The following is a 23,531-nucleotide window of genomic DNA, read 5'->3' as shown; positions in this document are numbered from 1 at the left end:
TATACTCAGGCTTGACTTTAGCTGTGATGCCCTCATGGAAGTGATATGTATGACGACTTCCTTCCTCAAATCTCTCTGGGCACCTCCTCTTCCTTCCAACAGGCTTCTCAATTAACCCTTAAAATTTTAATTCATCAGAATAAGCAGGAAAAGGTTATTAAGAAAAACCATTGGTGTTAGTGTTATCGTGATAACCACCTACACATGTAACAGCCAGCTGATTAAACCTACAAAATAGACCACTCACTAAGCTCATCACATTCTGCAGCCACATCCAAGTAAAACAACTCAAACTGGCCATCACTCCTCCAATCTTTTAGATGCTTGATCACAGCAGTGGCCAGTTCTTTTCCATCAGCACCATTTACAGCAGTACTTTGTAGTTTGCTGCTCAGTGTGTCTGTCAATCTGAAAATCTTATATGCTAGCTTGAGACCTGTGGAGTGAATGAAAGAACATGGATATACATATATGTAAATAAATATTATTAACAAGTGAGGAGTGTCAAGATAAAACATGCCAAGTTAACCAGTTAAACTCAGTGGGATCAATTAATGATAGAAGCAAAATTTACCATAATATATTTCTTGGTTGTCTAGCATCGCCATCACACCAAATATTCTTCCAGTCACCTCAGGTTCTAGTCCTCCTTGGGCCAAGCTTGAACTGAATAACTCCAGTAGGTATTTATAGTTCGATATTATATCATGAATGACATCTGCCCTGACAGTCCATCTGAAAGAATAACACAATGTTATTCATAGCTTGGAGATGTCTAGCAGCTTGGTCATGACTGAATTTAATTAGTGGCAACAAAGCAGAGCATTGCTTATCGAAATATTGTCCTGGCTGTGTCTTACCTGGTCAGACAAAGTGTTCTTATTCCTACTGATGTGTCCTGAACTTCTTCCTTCAGCTTGTCTAAACCAGCTTCTGAGGCAACTTCTGCGCAGACACCAAGCACTTGAGTTAATAATGGCCTGACCTTCACCAAGTCTTTAATTGCCAGCTGCAATACATAAGAATAGCAATGCACATAATATGCCTTAGGGTTCTAAACAAGAAGAAGAGTTTTGAGTCCTGCCCGCTTCCCACTCATAGCAGAAGCACCATCGTAACATTGGCCTACAAATAGTACAAAAGCACTTATGGTATTATAATACAGCAAACTTTTTATCTGCCACCAAGCAATACACATCATGCATAGTTTTTTTTATCACTGTAGGTCCAGTGTTAGTCAAATAAAAAAGTGTACAATGATGGGAGGGTGTGCATCATGACTCCTCATTTCAAGGCACATTCGCCTGGGTAGACAAAAGAACATACCGTGGCATGAATCTAAAGGTATCTTAAGGCGGAGCAAGACATATTTTATCATGTCAAAGAGTTGTTTGGCAGATGTTCCTAGAAGTTCATAAAATCCAACAAGATATTCATAAGCCACCAAGTCTTCAACAATTCTATAAATATACGTAAAGCATTCACCAGTTGAACAAAAAAGTATAAACATTGGTATATCATTGGTATAAACTAAACAACACACAAATTAAATATCACACTTACAAAGTTGGATTTGAGCAGAATCTGAGATAGAAAGTTTAATCAGATGACTAACCTGAAGCATATGGCTGCTTGCTCTTTTCTTGATGCATCAGCTGTCTCATCAATCATGATTGAATACCATTGGGTCTTTTTACCTTTCCAATGACTTCCCGAAGAACTATGTTGGATTGAGTAGAAAAAGACTCATTCTGTATGAGTGCGCTGCTGTAAGTGTGATTGCGTTGCAGCAACAACTTTACTCTGTCAGAGTCAGAAATTCTACCATATGATTGAAGCAGCTGATATATATTGCTGTTGGGTTCTGCTACAGAAGCAGATGTGTCAGAATCGCCTCTCAGGGCCAAGCCTTGCCTAGCAAGAAACCGAACCGCTTCAATAATATAGCACAACATGTCATGATTGTCAACCTTATGTTGTTTGTTTCTTTGGACTAGAATCTCATCGATCGGCTTGGTGTCATGTCTATTCAGAGCCATTACTGACTCTTTATAGCTTTCAGATACCTCATGTTTTTCAAGCTTCCTCCCCCGTCATTCCAATATGAGAATCATCGGATGAAAGTTTCCTCTCTTCTTCTTTCAAAGACTTTTAACTCTGAAAACCAGAACACAATCATGTAGTTGATATCAGCAAGGGAGTGAAATATGTATATACTACATACATGTTTGTGGATACCTATTTTGGCGGTCCACTTGGTAGCATGGAAAGCATATCACCGTATAATCATTCACAGAGTAGTGAAGTCAGTTGAATTTCTCAAACCACAGAGGACTGCAAGCTTTTTCCACCTTCTTTGTTTTTCTCAACACATGTTTGGGAAATATGAAGGATTTTGGTGGTACATATTGTGTTTGAGTCGTAATCACCGCCTGTTCATTAAGTTCAGTTAAAAACCAGAAAATTACCTCAACCAAGATTTGAGCAAACTAAAAGATATAGAGGGAGAGGTTTTTGTCATGTGTAGGCTACACATTGGCTACTGCATTGGATACACAGTGTAGCCAATGCATTGAGCTTGGTTGACCTAGTAAACATGTTTTGCATAATTTGTAACACTAACCCTTAACCTTTAAAACGCATGCAAAAATGTGAAAGCAAGAATGATGAACAATAATGAGCAATAGCTAATGAACAAGAAACAAAGCAAGAAATCTCATGTTGTTCTTACCAGAGCTGCTAGTGGCAACTGAATCCTTATGATCAACTGTTGCTTGACCTTTACTGGTGCTAAATATTTAATGAAAGCTATTGCTCATGATTCATCGTTGTCATAGTCTAACATGTTTGACTAGTTTGCTTTACTAATGAAGTAGGAAATCTAGATTCAATGTGTAATGATGTCACCAATCACCATCCCTGCACTCTCCATTGAGATCAACATCTTATCCAGCAAGTATAGTCATTGGTATGGTTTTATTGATGCTAGGAAGAAAGATTGATGATTTTGAAAGTCATTGATTGATTGATTAAGAATGATAAGAGTGTATTGCTCATGATCAGCTGGTTTATTTTTAGTAACCAAATCAACCAAAACACCTAGTTACTACACCACACGACTTTCCTGGAGAACAACGCAGTTAATTTCTTTTGTTCCTTCATTGTAGACTTTGTAGTGTAGTCAATGTTCTCTAAATAGCTAAAAGCTCTCAATCTCTCAACAAAAAGTTTTTTTAAAGCACGTTTGCAATGGCACAAGTTTTATATGATAAGGAAAGTGCAAGTTTGGGGGTTTTCTTTACATCCCCACTATAAGCAATAAAGTTCAGTTTCCACGTCTAAACAAAGTCTCACAAGATCACTCATTTAGCCATATCCCCACGGAGACAATATAGAGCGCTAGTTTCTAGTTAATTAGCTGTTGGAAAATCCAAGCAAATGAGCTTAGACTGCGATTCTTAGTAATTACTACTTAGCCACCGAAAATCATTAAAAAGTTGCGCTAGAGCGCAACTAGCTCTCTAGTAAGTTAGTTGTTGGAAATTCCAGGCGAATGAACTTAGACTGCAATTCTTAGTACTTAACTGCCAAAAATCACTAAAAAGTTGGGGTGGCTCAGCCGCCCAGCGAATACGGGCCTGGGTATCTCTAGTTATTGTGGTACTTCATAGGGCTCAAATATTTTCTTGTTATTTGCCCTCATGTCTTCTTGGCAAGTAGTGCAACCTTCTACTATATCTGAAACCTGCTCTTGACACCCAGGCTAATAAACTGCATTTTTACTCTTTCGTGACATTTCAAAACTTCAGTGACCCTAATGTATATCCCTAAAATTTCCTTTTTCATCGATACTAGAACTACAATTTGACTGCTTCTCAAAATCAGCTCCTCATGCATTAAGGGCTTATTCTTTGCATTCCAGTGCACAGAGTGGTTCTATGCATGCTCATTTGCTTTTAAGCCATCCCCCTACTAGATGTATATAATATTTTAGTATATTCATGCTGTGATCATCTTGTGGCCTGTGTGAATTTTTCTCTGGATGATGGTTTCGCCAGGATACCAGTTACTACTGCATATACTTGGTCATGATCATTTGTGAAAGATTTATCATGTGACTCACATAAATTGGTTAGGTAAGCTCTTGGCAGTGTATCAGCAATATATAGTCGTGTTCCTGGTTTGTGAATTAAATTGAAGTCATATAACTGCATCCTTAATCTCATGCGCAGTAGTTAAGGGGTAAGCTCTCCCAACTTCCTTTTGACTATCACTAACAGTGGCAAGTGGTCTGTCTCTACAGTCACTGATTGACCATAAATATACTGGTGGAATCTAGCAAGCCCGTATTGCGCAGCAAGAAACAGTTTCTCAATTTGTGAGTATGCCTTCTGAGTATCTGTCAGAGTGCAACGAGAATACTCTATGGGTCGGCCATCTTGCATAATAACTGCACCCATGCTATTCTTACTATTATCCACACTTATTGTCACATAGATGGCGCTGATTTTGTGTCAAGTGTGCGTTTTAGTGTGGCTAGCGCGTTGGGTTATAACTCTTCTAAGACCCAAAGGTTCACTTACTTTGTAAAATCTCGTAATGGTGTGGCTACCTCTGATAGGTTTGGACAAAATTTAGCAAGATATGTTGCCATGCCTAGCAATTGTCTTACATCATCAGCACACTGCGGTTTAGGCATTACATTTATAGTCTTTATTTTGGCTGGGTCTGGTTTGATTTGTCTGTTACCAATAATATGCCCTGTGTACTCGATTTCTTGTTGCTCAAGCTGGCATTTGTTGAAATTAAACGTTAGACCGGCCTTTTTGCATTGCTCCAAAACTTCCTGAAGCATTTTGTCGCGGGTTTGCTTATCTGATGCATGACCTACAAGGTCATCAACATAAGTCTTGACATGCGTCATATCGCTAAATAGTTATGCAAAGGATCTATAAATTACTTCAGGAGCACTGCTTATCCCATATGGGAGTCTCAAAAACCTGCAGTGGCCAAATGGAGTAGCATATGTGGTCAGGTAACTACTTTTTTTGTCTAACTCAAGCTGAAGGAACCCTGTCTTGGCATCTAACGTAAAAGACACCTTTGCACCGAAAATATATGCAAATACTTTTGTGGTGGTTAGGAGCACATAATGATCCCTTTTTATGTCCCTGTTCAATTCTTTTGAATCTAGACAAACCCTCAAAGACCCATCTGGCTTTAGCACATTAACAATAGCATGAACCCAATCGGTTGGGGTCGTCACCCCAGCTATGGTACCTGAAGTTTCTATTCTTTTTAGAGTAGCTCTAAGCTTATCTCTGAGTCTAAATGGCACATGTCTAGGGCTTTGTATCGCTGGCTTAGCATTATCTATCAGCTTGAAAACATGCTTATTGCTTAACTTGCCTAGACTTTTGAAAACATCGGAATATTGTGAAGCAACAGTAGCAAGTAGCAGATCCTACTGGTTTGACCAAACCCATAGACATACAACTAGGAAGCCCAAGCAAAACAGTGCCGCCAGTATCAGTGACAACAAAATCATGTACACAAAACTTAACATTTTTTTCAGGTATAAGAGATGCATTGCCCAACACATTCAGATTAAGTCTACTATAGGACATCAGTTTTAAAGTATGCTTTCTTAGAGTTGGTTTATCAATAAGATTCTCATTGACAAAGGAAGGCATCATGGATAAAGGAAACACCGGTATCTACTTTTATAGTGAACATCTTATTGTTGTGCTTTGCTTTGATAAACAATTTTTCTCAAGAACCAGTGTTTTCAACAGTGTAGTATACCGCTTCATCAGTGTTATCACCAGGAATGATTACAGCGTCAGCAGTCTCATCAGTGAGCTCGTGAGTTACGTTAGAACTTAATTGTATCAGCCCACTTTTATTCTTACAGACTTTACTGAAATGGTTCTTACCCCGCAAGCTTTGCATATGCTTTCATAAACAAGGCATTGTCATCTTGCATGAACACCTCCACAGTATTTACAGCTCGAGATTTTATCATTGAAGAACCTATTCTTGAGGGTTGCTTTCGATTTGTGGTCAGCTGTTTTTGAAGATACTTCATTGACCTTGATGGGCTGATCTGACATCTTCGCTATGTATGATTTGGTAGCTTCCGCACGTCTGCATATTTGGGTCGCCCAAGCCAGGCTAAGCAGACCATCCTTATTTAACGACTCTTCTCTTAAGCCTGGTTCCCATATACGCCGCAAAGCACCGGCGACAGCACCACAGGCTATTGCGGTAAAATGGGAACCTACACGCCGCGGATCGCAGCGCACCGCCGGGGATGCCGGCGGTTACCGGCGGTTACCGCAAGAAATTGTGCATGTTCAAATTTCGCAAACGGCCGCAGGCAAAACATTCCCGAAATGCATTGTACGGGTAAAGGTCACCATTATAGGAACGGCATGGCGAGCGCACATTTTATTTGATTACGCAATTATGTTTACGATATTATTAAAGATGTAGTTGCGTCAAAAATGAAATTAGGACCCATAAAAGGCTAAAACATCAGCTACAATTTGATGCCATTTTTGTCTTTGTAGACCAACCCTGTCCAGAGATATATGCGTTTGAATGAGGCTCTCTTTTAAAAAGCTCACGTTCCAGCGGGTGGCTATTTCGTGACGTCACAAGCTTGTTATCTGAAACGAAACTACAAGCGATAAATATGAGGTCGATTCGTTAGCCAATTATGCGTGCGAAATTTTTATATAGGCCGTAATAAATGTTATCACTCGTAAAACGCGTTGTCTGTGATCTCGAAGATTCTCACCGTTAAAGAATTCATTCTCGTCGTTACTGATTCAACGCGTTTCAACAATTACTAAGTTATACATAGTTTTAAAATGGCTTCAAGTTCGAGCGACCGCTACTCAGAGTTATCTGAGCAACTTTTAGTAAAAGATTAGAGTAGACAGCCTATGGCCAAAGCTGACAGGCGTCAGCAGCGTTTTGCTGCAGAAGAAGACAGAATGGAGGTAAATTAACTTAGAGTCTTCTATACTTTAGTAAATGTAATATTTTTTATAGTCATAAATACATATACTAATTAATAAAATGATAATTCTTTGCTATCTCCAATCATCGTTTCATAGCTTATCTGCCGTTTTACCTAGCTATAATATTTTTTTCGAATTTTCTTTGGTAAATTAGTCATGATTACAAATTATTTTCACTCGTAGGAAGTGGGTAAAATCGATTGATCATTGCAAATCTTTAATTTCCAGAACCAAGCTTCGAATCGTTGGCTTGGCGTACTTGTGCCTTTATTAAATGTTTATTCGTTTTTAAAATTACACTCGCAATCTATTTAACTCCCAATTTGGAAGCTGTCAATAGATACGCTTTAGAATGACATATATTTATTGCATTCTTTTTACTGATTACAGAATGTTTATGTCGTCCCACCAGCCGAAGAAGCTTTGTCAGTGTGGAAACTGCCATAAAGTGGAAAGAGAGACTTGAATGCGTGCTGCATAAGCCATGTTGTTTTGTTTGAGTTTGTTGCAGTAGATGAATTTGTCTTATTGTATCAGCTAATACTATCTGAGTGGCCACGACTTGATGAATATTTTTAATAAAAGTTTTATGCCGAGATGAAAATATTTTTGCTTGTAAAAATTATATAATAAAATAATATTGTTGAAGATAATGCAAAACATGATTTGCAGAATATTGTAGTGTATCGGATATGGTATATGGGTGTCCGCAGAACTGGAGAATGTGAGTTCAAATCCAGTGTGCAGCAGACTTCTCATTCTTAAAACTCTATCCCTGTCTATATTCTTTTCAAAGAGGTGGCTTGCTTATTTCACTTATCTAGTATTCGGTAAGAATACTACTAGCAAGAAACGAGTACGTAGGTAATAGGCGACATAATGTGGGCGGGGCTTATGGGAGGCTGTATATCGTTTGTATGGGTAGATGCAGAACTGTGCTGATACAAAGACCGCGTTCTACAAAAGTGACTTGACAGAATTACCGTAGACCGGTAGAATTGGTAGTCGGTACCCAAATGTTTACACAAAATTTGGAGAAAGTGAGTAGAACAAATTTTCAATTTTCGTTATTTGAGGCCTTTTAAACATTCATAATAATGCATCTGTAGCAGGATTTAAAATTTTATTCTAGACAACATGAGCAAATACAAAATAAGATATATGCCAATAGAGCCGCGTAAGACTAGACTTTTATCGCAAATAGCCGATGTGAATACGAGAGATAGAGACAGGTTGCCAAACGCGTGACATCATTTTTGGCGAGGCTGGGCACGTTTTTGTGGCCTGAGCGTTTTACGGCGATCAGATTTTTTTGGTTTTAATCTTCAAATATCTTGGCAATGCGATCGCGTAACACAACAAACAACATATCAACTGATAGAGAAAAAAAAATGCTTTCTTTTAAGATCAACTTAAATTTTGACGCAACTACATCTTTAATGATGTGGCTTTATGTGAACATATCCCAGAGAGCCTAGAGTCGCAAGCGTTTGCCTGCGCATGTTACTGCCGGAGTCTAGCAATCGATATGGGAACCAAGCTTTACTGAATCGACATTGATGAGCATTGCAATGCGGTCTTGCAGAGCCTTGTCTTTCTTTTCAGCATGGAAGTTGCATCTACCAATCAGTACCTGACTTGCCACAAAATTCACATTACAGTTATTTGGTATCAAAAGGTTCACCATGTCTTATTCTTCTGTGTTGAAGATGCAAAATATGTGTAAATGTGATTACAAGCTCTTGAAAGCTCAAAAACGAACAGTTAATCACCGCCATCACAAAACCGCCATAGATTGGAGTTAGTTTATTTCTCTAACGTATGCCATCCATTTGGTTATTGTGTTGACACGTGATGTTTTCACGTGAATTTAAAGGCCAATAAAAGGATCAATATAAAACTTTTCGTAGCACTAGTTTATGACAAACACTTCGGGTTTTACTGAGCCCATATTAAATTTAGATGTTCGCTACTTAACAGCTTTGTTTCGGCTTGGTCTAATCGTCTAGTCGTAATCTGATCATGTGACCCACACTTCCTACCAAACAGCACGAATAATTTCTCCATCATTTTTCGACTATCACAGGTGACCAACAGACTCATCCTGTTTATCAGAAAATATGTACTCCTTCGAGCTAAGATTAAAAAATTAAACAAATTTTTATGGTAGATTTTAAGATATCAGTGCTCAAAGTGACAGCATTACAATGATGATGAAATAGATGCATAAGAACAATAGACATAGTTTTATTGAATGCGTGAAGTATATTTGTGAAAATATTTCGACGAATAAGGTTGCATGAATGTGTAAACAGAACCCATCTCGTTTAACTACGTCCCATTTGAGACGTTTTGGAAAGAGATTCTAATCTACGGCAGTTTTGTGATGACGGCGATTAACTGTTCGTTTGTGAGCTTTTAAGAGCTTGTAATCACATTTCCACATATTTTGCATCTACAACACAGCAGAGTAAGACATGGTGAGTCTTTTGATACCAAATAACTGTAATGTGAATTTTGTTGCAAGTCAACCTTTAAATTAAATGTATCAAAAATAAACTTCGAAGACAGAGACAGGATGAGATTGTTGGCCCAGACATTGTTCATAGTAATTAATGTCAGCAATGTCTGACGATATAAATAAAACAGTAAACATTGCACAGCTTGTGTAAATGAGTGACTTTCTTGGCACGTTACAGCAATGTTATCATAGCGAGATAATGGTTGTCATATAAGGCTGACATGGTTAGGTCAACTCGAAAGGGCGTCTTCTTCTTTAAGAGAAAAAGAGAGAGAGAGGAAAAGAAAAAAGAGAGAGGGAGGGGAAGAGAAAGGAAAAAAAGGGAGCGTGGAATGATGGGCAGACCGAAAGTGCAAATCAATGATATAGCAAGCTAAAATAATGTAAAAAAGTAATGCACAAACATCATCAAAAATGATTAAAAACGTAATTTTATACTAAAGATACAGCTTGCTGCAGAGGACAATATCTACACACCGAAATAAATTCACACCGAAGCCAAATATGGTGAACCTTCTTTTTGACAGATACCATCCGCTAAGTTCTTTAACATAACCATGAGACCATCTGGTCTGATTTTAGCAATGCTGTAACCACTGAGATGGAGCCAGATACCACAGAGCATTTTCTTAAATGTGATGATGAGAATGCTGACGATACTTAGTGTTTTGCAAAGGTTATTAATTTAGTTTGGAAAATGTTAAAAAACTTCCTTGCCGAGTTTATTTACTATTTTTAGTTTTGCTATATGTTATATGGTACTTCCTGGGCTGTTTATTTTTATTCCCTCATTTTATATTGTAAGGTATGGTTGATAATAGTTTCTTTAGAGGTCAATTTGTCAGAACATATCTCAAAATGGTTGCATTTTATATTAAGGTAGTGGACCATTCCGCAAGCAAATATGAGTTTATTCATAATCATATTTCCATAAGCATGAAACTTGCAAGTTAGGATATAGTAAGCTAGCAGATCAAACGAAATCATATATAAATAATATAAATGTAAATATATATAATCAGTATAAAATACTAAAATGGAAGGTGAGGAGTAAAAGGTATGCCAGCAAAAAGTCAACTCACTCTGCTTAATGGTTGCTGCTAGTCATATAGTAAGGAGTCAGGTTGATGGTAAGGACAAGTCATATCCCACCCTGAGGTATTAAAGTAAAATGCTAGGACACCTGGTTACATTAATAAACATCCTTAATTAACAAGTAGGTAACTTGTAGGTAGTACTAACTAACCTACAGGAGTCCTCAAGGTTATCTTCAGTGTGTGAGCTCTATGTCAGGTATTACCAGACATATCTGTTATAGTTGTTTTTATTAATTTATTTACACTCTTTCTGACTTTCTCTACCTCTTTGTTACAATTAACATAAGTATGAACTGAATTCCTGTCATTCATCTAAAGCTTCATGCCTGATGCCTTGGACTCACATTCTGACACTGGTCCGTGATCATCCAATGAGAAACATATTGAGCTAGGTGCAATTTAGCTGCTAGCAATATCAGTATGGATGGTAGCCTCTCTATACACTGTCTATAACATGTTTAATCCTTTTGTGTAATAATCTAATGCTTGTCTGTACGCACCCAAGGAGTAGTAAGTTATAGCAATGTTTTTGTAGCAGTGGGCAATCCTAGAATTTGTGATGACATCTCCATGCTGAGCTTTTACAATGTTTAATGTTTTCAAATGACACTCTAATGCTTGTCTGCAGTCACCCAAAGAGTCGTATACTAAACCAATGTTTCTGTAGGAGGAGGCAATATCAGTATGATTGGTATCCTCTCCATACACAGCCTTTCGCATGTCTAATGCTTTGGTATAGTATTCTAATGCTTGTCTGTAGTCACCCAAATAGTTGTATACTGAACCAATGTTATTGTAGGAGTCAGCAATATCAGTATGTTTGGTCTCCTCTCCAAACATAGCCTTTCGCATGTTTAATGATTTCATGTGATATTCTAATGCTTGTCTGTATTCCCCTAAAATGCTGTATACTGAACCAATATTATTGTAGGAGGTAGCAATGTTAGTATGGTTGGTATCCTTTCCATACACAGCGTTTAGCATGGCTAATGCTTTGGTGTAGTATTCTAATGCTTGTCTGTATTCCCCTAAAGAGCTGTATACTGAACCAATGTTAATGTAAGAGGTAGCAATATCAGTATGGTTGGTGTCCTTTCCATACACAGCCTTTTGCATGTCTAATGCCTTGGTCTGGTATTCTAATGCTTGTCTGTAGTCACCCAAAGATTTGTGTACGAAACCAATGTTATTGTAGGAGGCAGCAATACCAGTATGGTTGGTATCCTCTCCATACACAGCCTTTAGCATGGCTAATGCTTTGATGCAGTATTTTAATGCTTGTCTGTAGTCACCTAAAGAGTTGTATTTTGAACCAATGTTATTGTAGGAGGTAGCAATATCAGGATGGTTGGTCTCCTCTCCATTCACAGCCTTTTGCATGGCTAATGCTTTGATGTAGTATTCTAATGCTTGTCTGTGGTCATCTAAAGAGTTGTATACTGAACCAATGTTATTGTAGGAGGCAGCAATACCAGTATGGTTGGCATCCTCTCCATACACAGCCTTTAGCATGGCTAATGCTTTGGTGAAGTATTCTAATGCTTGTCTGTATTCCCCTAAAGATTTGTGTACTAAACCAATGTTATTGTAGGAGGTAGCAATATCAGTATGGTTGGTCTCCTCTCCATACAAAGCTTTTCGCATGTCTAATGATTTCATTAAATATTCTAATACTTGTTTGTAGTCACCTAAAAAGTTGTATACTGAACCAATGTTATCATAGGAGGCAGCAATATCAGGATGGTTGGTATCCTCTCCATACACAGCCTTTTTCATGGCTAATGATTTCATGTGATATTCTAATGCTTGTTTGTTGTCACCCAAAGAGTTGTGTACTAAACCAATGTTGTTGTAGGAGCCAGCAATATCAGTATGGTTGGTATCCTCTCCATACACAGCCTTTTGCATGGCTAATGCTTTGGTGTAGTATTCTAATGCTTGTCTGTATTCCCCTAAAGAGTTGTATACTGAACCAATGTTACTGTAAGAGCCAGCAATATCAGTATGGTTGGTATCCTCTCCATACACAGCCTTTTGCATGGCTAATGTTTTGGTGTAGTATTCTAATGCTTGTCTGTATTCCCCTATAGAATAGTTTACTAAACCAATGTTATTGTAGGTGGCAGCAATTTCAGTATGGTTGGTATCCTCTCCATACACAGCCTTTTGCATGTCTAATGCCTTGGTCTGGTATTCTAATGCTTGTCTGTAGTCACCCAAAGATTTGTGTTCGAAACCAATGTTATTGTAGGAGGCAGCAATACCAGTATGGTTGGTATCCTCTCCATACACAGCCTTTCGCATGTCTAATGCTTTGGTGTAGTATTCTAATGCTTTTCTGTATTCCCCTAAAGAGCTGTATACTGAACCAATGTTACTGTAGGAGGCAGCAATGTTAGTATGGTTGGTATCCTCTCCACACACAGCCTTTTCCATGGCTAATGATTTCATGTGATGTTCTAATGCTTGTTGGTTGTCGCCCAAAGAGCGGTATACTGAACCAATGTCACTGTAGGAGGTAGCAATAGCAGTATGGTTGGTGTCCTTTCCATACACAGCCTTTTGTATGTCTAATGCTTTGGTCTGGTATTCTAATGCTTTTCTGTATTCCCCTAAAGAGCTGTATACTGAACCAATCCTATTGTAGCAAAAACCAATACCAAAAACTATGGTACCTTTTCCATATATTGCTTCTAACATGTCTAATGACTTATAGCAATAGTCTAATCCTAGCTCATGGTTACCCAGCTGATGATTAGCCATTCCAATGGCCAGAATATCTCTGGCCATGTCGAGATGCTTGGTATCATGATATAAAGCCTGGTCAATGTTCAGAGATTTGGTAAAGTATTCCAATGCTTTACCATACTCACTCAAATCCAGATACAGAAAACCGATGTTTGTGTAAGTACGAGATGTGTCTCTGTGGTTCTCCTCTGCACCTTCAGTATTTACATCGGACATCTTCAGAGATTGCTCTCCCTGTAAAAATGAATAATTATTAGGTATTAGTTGTTCACTGAAGTTATGACAACAGAGTTGGGTGAACCCAATCACAGTTGGGTCATCTTACAAACAAATTTTCAATCAATTTCAAGGTACTAAAAATTTAATTGCTCATCAAATTAACACACAAAACCCATTATTTATGAGGTGCAACTAAGGAGGTACAATTAAGAAGAGAGCACCATTGAATGTGGTATCATTGAATGTGGTATCTTTATTAGCCAGAATACTCAATACGCAATGAAAATCATGAGTAAATGTATACAAGGTGCGGAAGAGTAAATGTAGACATCGCAGCAAACAAGCAAATAAATGTATAAACACAGTATCTCTCTAGTAGTAGTTCTAACAACAACGTGAGTTTAAACACACATTCAGGCTAAGACAAGAGTTTGAACCCATTCTCACTTGAATGTCAGTTTAAAAATTTGAACTGAGTTTAATGTTTGATGTTTAAATTCTGTGAATAATAGTTTAACAGTTGGTTGTTTTTTCAGTAATTGATTAACACACTGATATTAACCTAAATCATTAATATATTTAAATACCAATGAAAATGCCTTCAATAAAAAACAAAATATGCAATAAAACGGCGAGCAACAAATTTATATTTGCTCAGTATAATACACATGTATTCAGGGTTTGCAAAGTTGGCATACCTTCTCGATTCATGCAAGTAGTTATTCATTCAGGAGTGAATGAATAACTACTTGCATAAACCAAGAAGGGGCAACATTTGAGAGTTTTTAAAATATGGAAAGATTCTAATTGGCCCAGGATTAGTAATAATGTAATAGTGTAATAGTAATAGTTCAGATAACTTTTTACTCATGGGCCACGCTCTCTCTCACTACCGTTACAGCACCTAATGTAGCCTACCCACCTTTCCAATATCACTCGATTATACAGCCTGCTATGCTATATCTGACTCACCTCTTTAAGCAGTCGTTGAGCAGCTCTGTAGTCACCAATCTCTTTGCTGCAGTGTGCTGCCAGCAGCTTCCAAAGGCTTTTTTGAGGTTGTTTCTCAGAAAAATATTGGAAGCATTCTAAAGCTAGCTTGTAGTTTTGTGAGTAATACAAAAGGTACGCGCACAACTGTAGACGCTTGTTGAGTGAAACATCATCAGCAGACAAGTGACTGATCTCTTGTAATTTAGCAAAGCTTGATGAGGTAATCGGTTGTCCAAATGCTTTGCTGACTTCCCCTGTAGCATCATGGTATTGGCCAGTAAAGTAGAGTACTTCTGATTTCAGCCAGAAATCTTCTTGAGGAACTTGAAGGCCTTGAAGCAATGACGACACATCAATGCTTGACAGTTTATTAGTCTTGGCAAAAGACTTGAGTTCCATCATCCTGGATTTGATGAATCGTTTGATTGGGGTGAGAAGACAACCCATAATAACAACTAGATGTGCAGGAGCAGCATAGGACAATATCTGACCACCTTGGTAGTATTTGTCAACTTGCACAAACTCCGCCTGAAATTTTACTTTCAGATAAGAGGAAGTTCGAATGTATATGCAGAGAGCGACGAGTATGTTCAGATAATGGAGGTTTTCTAAGGACAGCAGACCTTGCTTTTTCATCTCTCCGTAAATTTCCCAAGACTGGCAAAAGGTGAGTCCAAGACACATCTTCAAATTGTTAGCAAGGAGAGTCGGATATCTGAATATCTTCTCTTTCACTGTGACATTCCAGTTCTGAGGAGGTCGGAATGATACAAATTCTGGTAAAAAGTTATATTGATCAATGTCCCTTGCGAATAAATCAAAACGCTTTTTTTTTACCTTGGCCTCTACTAAAGATTCTTCATAGGAATTTCTTTCAGCAGCAAACTGTGCATGCAACTGGCTCATTTCAGGTGAGTCCTCATTTGAGAATATGATGACGGTAGAGGAAAGCATATCAGATTTATCTGCAAGTTGACCAAGTGGTTTTTCTGCCTCAATTCTGTAGACTTCCAATAACTGCTCTATCGTTAGTGTCAGACTAAGACCACCCTCCCTACCATTACCAGTTGGAATGTTACCAGAGTTTGTAGTGATTCCATCTATTCTGTAGCCAGTGACAGCCGTCTTAGCTAGCTTATTTAACTCACTGTTTGTCTTCAACTCATCAATATCAAAGGACTTCAGAGGACTCTCACCTAGATTCCCTATTCTGAAGTAGCTGTCTACCGCTAGTTTTTCAAAATAATCTGATTCTTTCTCCACAATGATAGCATACTCTAGATCAGAGTATGGAGTTGCATCCCCCTTTGCTATGGAACCTAATCCAATGATAGTAAACTTGCATGGAGCTTCTTCATCCTTCTTCTTCAGCACATCAACACTTGATTGCAGAACTATTTTTGAGACGTTAATAAGCCCTTTGCTGCATGTCTTGCTGGCTGCAAACACTTTTTCACAGAATGATTTGGCATTTTCAAGATTTTCCTCACTGAATATGTCATCATTGTTCAAGGCCATCATAGAAGCATCAAGAGTGCCAAACCTTTTTCTGGTATCTTCTCTGTACTTCTCTAGAAGTGCCTTATGGTCACTGATCAACTGCTGATGTTCATCATAGCTGAGAGGGTGGTTTCCTTTGTACCAACTTTCTTCTACGTCATAGACTAGTCTACGCCTTTCAGCAGTTGGTGCTAGAGTCACACAGAAGTTGGCTATCCCATGCGCCTGCAATATAAGATAACTAGCTGAATGACCAGCTTTGTCCAGGTAATAAAAGTTTTCACACTGAAAATTCATTTTTATTTAACACGCAACAACAGTTAACACTCTAGCTTTTAAATTTCGTATCATGAGAAAAATATTTAGTTCAGTTTAAATTAAGAGAAAAAATAAAACAACTGTCAAGTTTTTGAAACTTTGTCAAACAACTGTTACTTTTAAACTTCATATGAGGAAAATATTTTGTGCAGGTCAAATAAATTAAGAAATAAAATAAAATTATAAAAATGTTTAAATGTGAAATAATTAGCAAGTAATAGCTAAATTAAGTCTGTTTTGCTACGACTACCATAAAAGATGATTTGGTAATGATACAATTAATACGAACTGAGAAAACAAAATAAAATCCTGAATATGTAGAATTAATAATAGCAATTCTTGCATAGAAGTGTGTGTGTATAAAAAGGTTATTGTTCCACCACAAGCTATTTATTAAAACTTGGAATACGACGATCCGGTACCTCTCTATACTGGAACAGATGTAAAAATGAGATATGGGACTATCTTTGTCTGGCACTTTGACCGAACAGAGAGAATGTGGAGGCTATTCTTACTTGAGATAATACAATTGCAATTGAACCTTACAAAAAACCGGAAATAGAAGTTCACGAAAAAAACGAAGAAGCATCGTGTTTCATAGATTTAATAGAGTTTCAATTAATGTACTGTATGGAATGTTTATTAATCGTATACTGTATACAGTATATAATAAGAGCAATGGAATGCTAAAGACTGTATAGCTCAGTGATTGTGGTTTGAAACTTGTGTGGTTTGAAACTTGAAGTTGAAATCTCGGTGAGTTTAAATCCAGCATGCAGTGAGCTTTTCATTCCAAGATTTCAATAGCTATAATTGAACAGGCAGACATCTGATCAGACGAGAGTGACGACAAACTGAGATTTATATATATATATATGAATATCTATATTTATATATATATATATTTCTCAAAGACTGTCCGTGTGTCGTCGGAAATTTGGTTATAGATCTTAAAACCTTGGAATAAATATTCTGTACCGAAGAGGAGTTGATCTCAGACAAGTCATTCACCAGTCTTACGTCTAGCCCACTAGACTACAGAAGTCAAATTGCTAGCCTGCCAATATAAGTCACTATACCAGAGCAATACCTAACTGCTTTACTTATGACGCATGGGTGATAACATAACGTCACGAGACGCTGTTCGCTCACATTATTAAACTGGCTAATAGCAAAACTCTCACTACTTCTCATAGTTTATAAAACAAAACTTTTCTCATGATATGTAGTTTGAAAGTTAAAATGGCCAAAGTTGTTATATTTTAAATACAAATCAATTTTCTGTCCAAATACTCTTCTATTACACGGGCAACGCCGGGTGGCACAGCTAGTACATATATAGATATTAAACATATTTACAAACTAATTCTTTAACTTTTAGAATTGTGTGCCAAGTTAGTATGTGTTCAGATGTACAACGATATTCCGCTAAAATCTGTATTCAGAATATTTTCGGTTATTTTGAGATGAACATTCAAACTGTAAATTATTAGCCTGTCAATGAAAATCTGTCTTTAAATTATCTGTACAGGTGTGCAGATATTAAATGGTTACATGTTTATACTTTACCCGAATTAAATGATGTGAGGTCACTAATAGTCTTTAACACATATTCTTAAGGCTATACAGCAACAACCGTATCACATATACTCATTCTGTTTTGTAATATTTGAAAATGTAAAATTTATTCCACAAAATAACTTTTACAGTGATATCATGTAAACCACCTAATCTATTAATAATTTGTATAAATTATGATTATATGATACATCTTACAAGTACCAGTCTTTTGTAACTCTGATTATCTCACGCATTCACTCTGTTTCAGTTGATGTATTTAGATTTCATTCTACAGACATCTATACTCAGATTGACCATAGACATTGGTACAATTCTCATAATGATGATATAATTAGATCCATAGGTGAATTTGTGTACTTAAAGAGACCATAGACATTGATAATTTACTGGTGATAAAATATAAAGACTCGCTTCTAAGGTTTCAGCTGTCTAGACTGACCATGAACAGACATGGAATGGTGGAAGCATGCCAGCCATGTAGCTTGGCAAGCTCTCGGCTTAGTTCATCTCTACTCGATCCAAACAGCCTGACTTCTGGCAAAAAGACAAGAGATCCACACAAAAGATGACTCAGTACAGGCAGAGCCTAATCATGACATCTATATATGAGAAGGCCAGCACCGAGGACAAGACAGAGAACCTTTGGGTTTGCTTATAAGTGTGACTGTCATATAATATTATATGCAAATATACATATATCTATCTTGAACACAACCTTGCGGTTGACCAAGATTTGGTGTGGTGCATAGTAAAGGAGTATTTGCGACTTTCTTTATACTGGTGGCAGTAGTGGGATCTGATAGTTGATCTCTGGCTTCACAACAAAAAACTCGTTTTAGATGAACTTCTCAATTTTACCTTGAAAGCGGCAACGTGAAGTAAACCAGAAAAAAACAGAATTCAAACCTTGAAGATACAACACAAACTGCATTAATAGTAGTAGTCTAATAGCTGGGTAAACACTGCTTAAAACAGCCATGTGACCTCGGAGGTACAACATGGTCTGTCTTAAAAGTGGCAGCCTGGTAGCTAAATAAGTCCTGCCTTACAAGCGAGACAGCGCGAAGCTCCCGAGCAAGGCACAAATTGGCCTGCCTTAAAGTGGTGCCCAAGCATATGTGAAAAATGTTGGCAGGGAAAATGGCCAACGGGTATGCCAGAAACACTGACTCATGCACAAGTCGTTTTGTTGAAGTCTGGAATGAGTAATGCTGATGGCCAAGCCTCAGATGCCGCCTTTTTGAATTCAAGGCTCACCAGTACACCGGAACTGAGGATGCAGAGTACTTTTCCACCCGGTTCCAGAAGTTAACTGACAACAACCAATGGGTGGAGAAAGCCACCCAGACACTTGAAGAAGGTTCTTAGAGAAGCAAAGAATCAGACAAGCCTAAACCACTGATACCATATTCGGCACGTTATATGCCAGGTTTGGCCCGTCTCCAAGATAGGCTCGACCCGGCTCACCTTGCTGAAACAGAATGACAAGATATCTTTCTAGGAACATGCAACGAAGGTGGAAAGAAGGTCCCTCTATTGTCTACAGGGACCTGCTCGATCTTCACCCTACCAACATGGTCATGGGGACATTTGGCAAAACGCTTAATAACCCTCTTCTTGGTGTTGATCCACTTATTGGTGCTGCTTGCTCACACGATGGCAGATACCGTAAAGCCTAGCAACAAAAACCCACCAATAATGGTAGGAGAATCTCAACTGCTGACACTTCTGTCAGGATTGTGGACGAGAAAGCACAGAGCGAAATTGAAGTGGCGGAGGCTGACACCATCAGCCGATTTACACAGATGGCACAGTAGCTGGTCCTGAAAATCGAAAGGATTCAAGAGCAAACTGCTCCTACCAAAGAGGCAGCTTGACCAAGATTTACCATTTTCTGGGGTGACGACAAGCGAAGGCACGTCTGTAGGGCCCACCCCATACTGAAGAAACCAGCAAGGGAAATGGCAATAGCACTGGCTACTACTTCTACCTAGGCCTCAACCCTCTGGAAATCCAACAAAGACATGGGGCCAACAAGAAGCTAACGAATGAACCTATTTTAGATAGGGGTAGACAAAGAGAGGACTCAGCAGAAGACACCGCGGTAACCACCCAGAACTATTATCGGTCTTTGGCTAGACCCAACTTTGGTATGGCCCTAAGATCGGACCAAGTCAATGTCTCCACTCCCATTTTCAAATGAAAAAGTCACAGCCAGAAGTGAAAAAGATTGACAGAAAAAATATTTTCAGCCTCTTTGCAACCAGGGGCAGCCAAAAGACTAAGTCAGACGTTTGCCTTGAAAGCAGCAGGGCCACTCTACTAATGGCTAGGTCATTATCTGGAGAAGTCTGAAAAGGTTTCGCTTGGGCAAAATGATCGGAAGTCGACATTAAAAGTGGTAGGACCAACCTCCAACCAAGCTAGGGGAGCCGGACAGCAGACATTCCAGGCACTAATGAAGCCAGGTGTTCCCTAGCTGAATAATTTGGCTTGATTACAACCTGAGGAGATGCTCAATCTTCTCGAGAACAGTGAGACAAACCCAGCCATAGTGCAGGCCAAAAGTCAACTTCATCCAAAATGTTACTTCCTTCCTGAAAGACTGGAAAGCTGGCCCATCCAGTTCATGTCATACACCATTTGCACAATGAACTTGATGAGCAAACAAGTATTCGACTAGTTGCCAGAGACTGCGACTGCGAGACTGGCTCAAGGCTGTAGGCAGATGAGACAATGTTATTCTTCAACAAGTTATACAGTTCAACCGGATCCAGTTACCCATCCGGCTATGAGGCACAAAGACAGAGAAAGTCTTAATGGTAAGGCAGATTCGTGAAAATGCCATTTTGAGAATGCTTCTCCCAGTCACCCACCAGTCCCCCTTGAAGTTTGAGTCGCCCATGGTCCAAGCCGATGGAAAGCCACTAACTTGTACAGAGAGACACGGCTGCCTGCTGCAACGCAAAGTCCAGAGGTGCAAGCACTAGCGATCTTGATCTGAATGAAGATGGCTATTCGCCGTCGAGTGACTATACGAAACTATTGCCTTTTGGGGTGATAGAGGGTTACCCGGTTACCCACTAACACACCATTTTTTTGTATCTAGATGACATTAGTTTAATTGTCCCAGATTTCAAGACACATCTTCACCATCTTGGAAAGGTCTTCTAGAGACTGCAGGAGACAGGGTTGAAGCCGTCCAAGTGTTAATCACTTCAACCAAAAGTTCGGTACCTGGGCTACATCGACAGCGAGGGTAGTATCAACTACCTTGGCCAAAGTGGAAGTGGTAAAGGAAGGGCAATAAGAAAACTACAAAAATCCTTGAGTAGCATTGGTTACTACCAACAGTAAATGCCCAAATTTTCCATGGTAGCTCAACCTTTACACCAACTGACAGCCAAAGAGCAGCCCTGAAGATGGTCTAAGGAAGAGCAGGTAGCCTTGGAAAATCTCAGAGGCAGCACTACTACTACGCCTGGAGTAGCCCAGTCTTGATGCACGGTGGACATAAGAAGTGTGGAGAGTAAGAACGGTGCTGCCTCAGATGCAATATGGGAAAGAGAGGGTGACGGCGTACTTAAGCGGATGCCTCTGAAGTAGAACTATCGCATTACATGGAGAGAACTGCTGGCAGTAACTAAAGTTGCAAAGCACTTCAGGTCATACTGATATGGCCAGAAGTTTCCCTTATGGATGGATCATGCCTCTCCTCAATGGTTATGCAGAAAAGAATCTTTCAACCATGCAATTCGATGGCAGGAGATGCTGGTCAAGTTTCGGTATACCCTGAAGCACCAAGCCTACTAAAAGCATGGAAACGCAGATGGTCTGAACAGGAGGAATGCCTGTAATGCGAGCTCATCATTTTAAAAGGCAGAGGGGGCCCACACAGGAGTCTGAGCCAGTCTATGAGGCAGAAGAAAACTAAGCAAGACTTATTAACACAGACGCGGCCACATGAGCAACGAGGAGCTGCCTGGTAGTGCCTTCCACCTTAAAAGCAGTGGGATGGACCCCAGGCACTACAGGAAGCCCCGTTTGGCCAACCAGATCTAACTAGAGACAGTTTTCAGTCGAGTGCTTACAAGTCTCTTTTTAACATAAAAGGAGCGGGATCAACCAAGGGCACCCTCAAAGAGACCACCAAGCCAGATCCGCAATGGTTTCTCTAAAACTTCAACAGACAGCCCAGGTGCCAGCCAAAACGGTGAGCTGGCAAAGTTACAGGCCACAAATCTGTGGCAACCATGTAAGGAGCCCTAGCCAACAGGAAAGAGATGCCCTCAAAATAACTGGAGCTGGGAACAAAAAGCCAGAGATTCTGTACAACATGTGAGGTTCTTTGAGGTTTCAGCCAGATGTAGTACTAGAAGCCTTGATGGCCCACCAAAGTCATCCGAGGTAGTGTACGATATGTCCTAGAGACATATAAAATCCATTACATAGTAGACACACGCTTACCTACTTTAAAGTAGAAAGTAGAGATGCCCCGATTCTAATTTCACTAGCCGATTCAAATATCGATTCGATATACAGATTCTTATTAAAAAATAACCCGATTCCATGTACCGATTTTTATTGAAAAATAATCTGATTCAGATCTTTTGTGTCGCATAAATAATTGTTAATTTTATTATGCAAATCTATATATATATTTCTCAAAGTCTGTCGTGTGTTGGAAATCCAGCTATAGATCTTAAAATCTTGAAAAAATATTCCATACCGAAGAGGATTTGATCTCGGACCAAGCCGTTCACAAGTCTTACGCCTAGCCCACTGGACTATGGAAGTCGAATTGCTAGCCTACCAACATAAGGCATTATATTAGAGCAATACCTAACTGCTTTACGTATGACGCGGGTCATAGCATAACGTCACGAGAAGCTGTTCGCTCACATTATTAAACTGCCTAATAGCAAAACTCTCACTACTTGTCAAAAAACATTTTTCATGATATGTAGTTTGAATGTTAGAATGGCAAATGTTGTAATATGTTAAATACAAATCAATTTTCTGTTCAAATACTCTTCTATTACACGGGCAACGCTGGGTGGCACAGCTAGTATAAATATAATGCAAATAAAATATAAATATTGATGTATATATTTGTTTGTATTTATGGAAAAAAGATATGCATGTATATATATTCACATATTGACATACCGTGCATCTAGTAACAAAACCGTCCATGTTTCTTGAAATCTGTTGTTAATACTGGTAATAACTGTTATTGGAACAGCTTTTTCTGTGATAATGAAGTCTCTCTTCTACTGCTGAACGAACTGCTGTGCCTGTACAAGTTTAGAGCAAATAAATGTTCCTTTTTAATTACCGTTAGTGCTTCAATTCTCTCAGAGAGATGTCTTTATCTTCTACCACTATCGATGTAGCCAGTCATACTGAAGAAAGACTCACTTACCACAGATGATGGAGGACAGGCTCAATATCATTAAACCACTGAGGTTATTTTATGCGATACAAACAGTACATCATATCGTCAGGATCAAGAGAGAGATAGAT

At 38.8% G+C, this 23,531-nt stretch overlaps 1 protein-coding gene across 1 annotated transcript; it reads right to left on the bottom strand.

Annotated features, from left to right (window-relative positions):
- Positions 1-10,507: 10,507 nt before the first annotated feature.
- LOC137408586 (uncharacterized) lies at positions 10,508-12,189 on the bottom strand. The gene has a single exon (XM_068095169.1). The coding sequence runs from the start codon at positions 12,156-12,158 to the stop codon at positions 11,094-11,096; it is 1,065 nt and encodes a 354-aa protein (XP_067951270.1). The 5' UTR covers positions 12,159-12,189; the 3' UTR covers positions 10,508-11,093.
- Positions 12,190-23,531: the final 11,342 nt, after the last annotated feature.

The sequence above is a fragment of the Watersipora subatra genome, chromosome 11 (assembly GCF_963576615.1).
Source record: "Watersipora subatra chromosome 11, tzWatSuba1.1, whole genome shotgun sequence".
In the NCBI taxonomy this organism is placed as follows: Eukaryota; Metazoa; Bryozoa; class Gymnolaemata; order Cheilostomatida; family Watersiporidae; genus Watersipora; species Watersipora subatra.
Note: the sequence above shows the minus strand (reverse complement) of the source record. Positions and strands in the feature narration are given on the sequence as shown.

Excerpts from the sequence above, each read along its gene's own strand:
- LOC137408586 (XM_068095169.1), bottom strand. The coding sequence starts at position 12,158 with ATGCTAAAGGCTGTGTATGGAGAGGATGCCAACCATACTGGTATTGCT.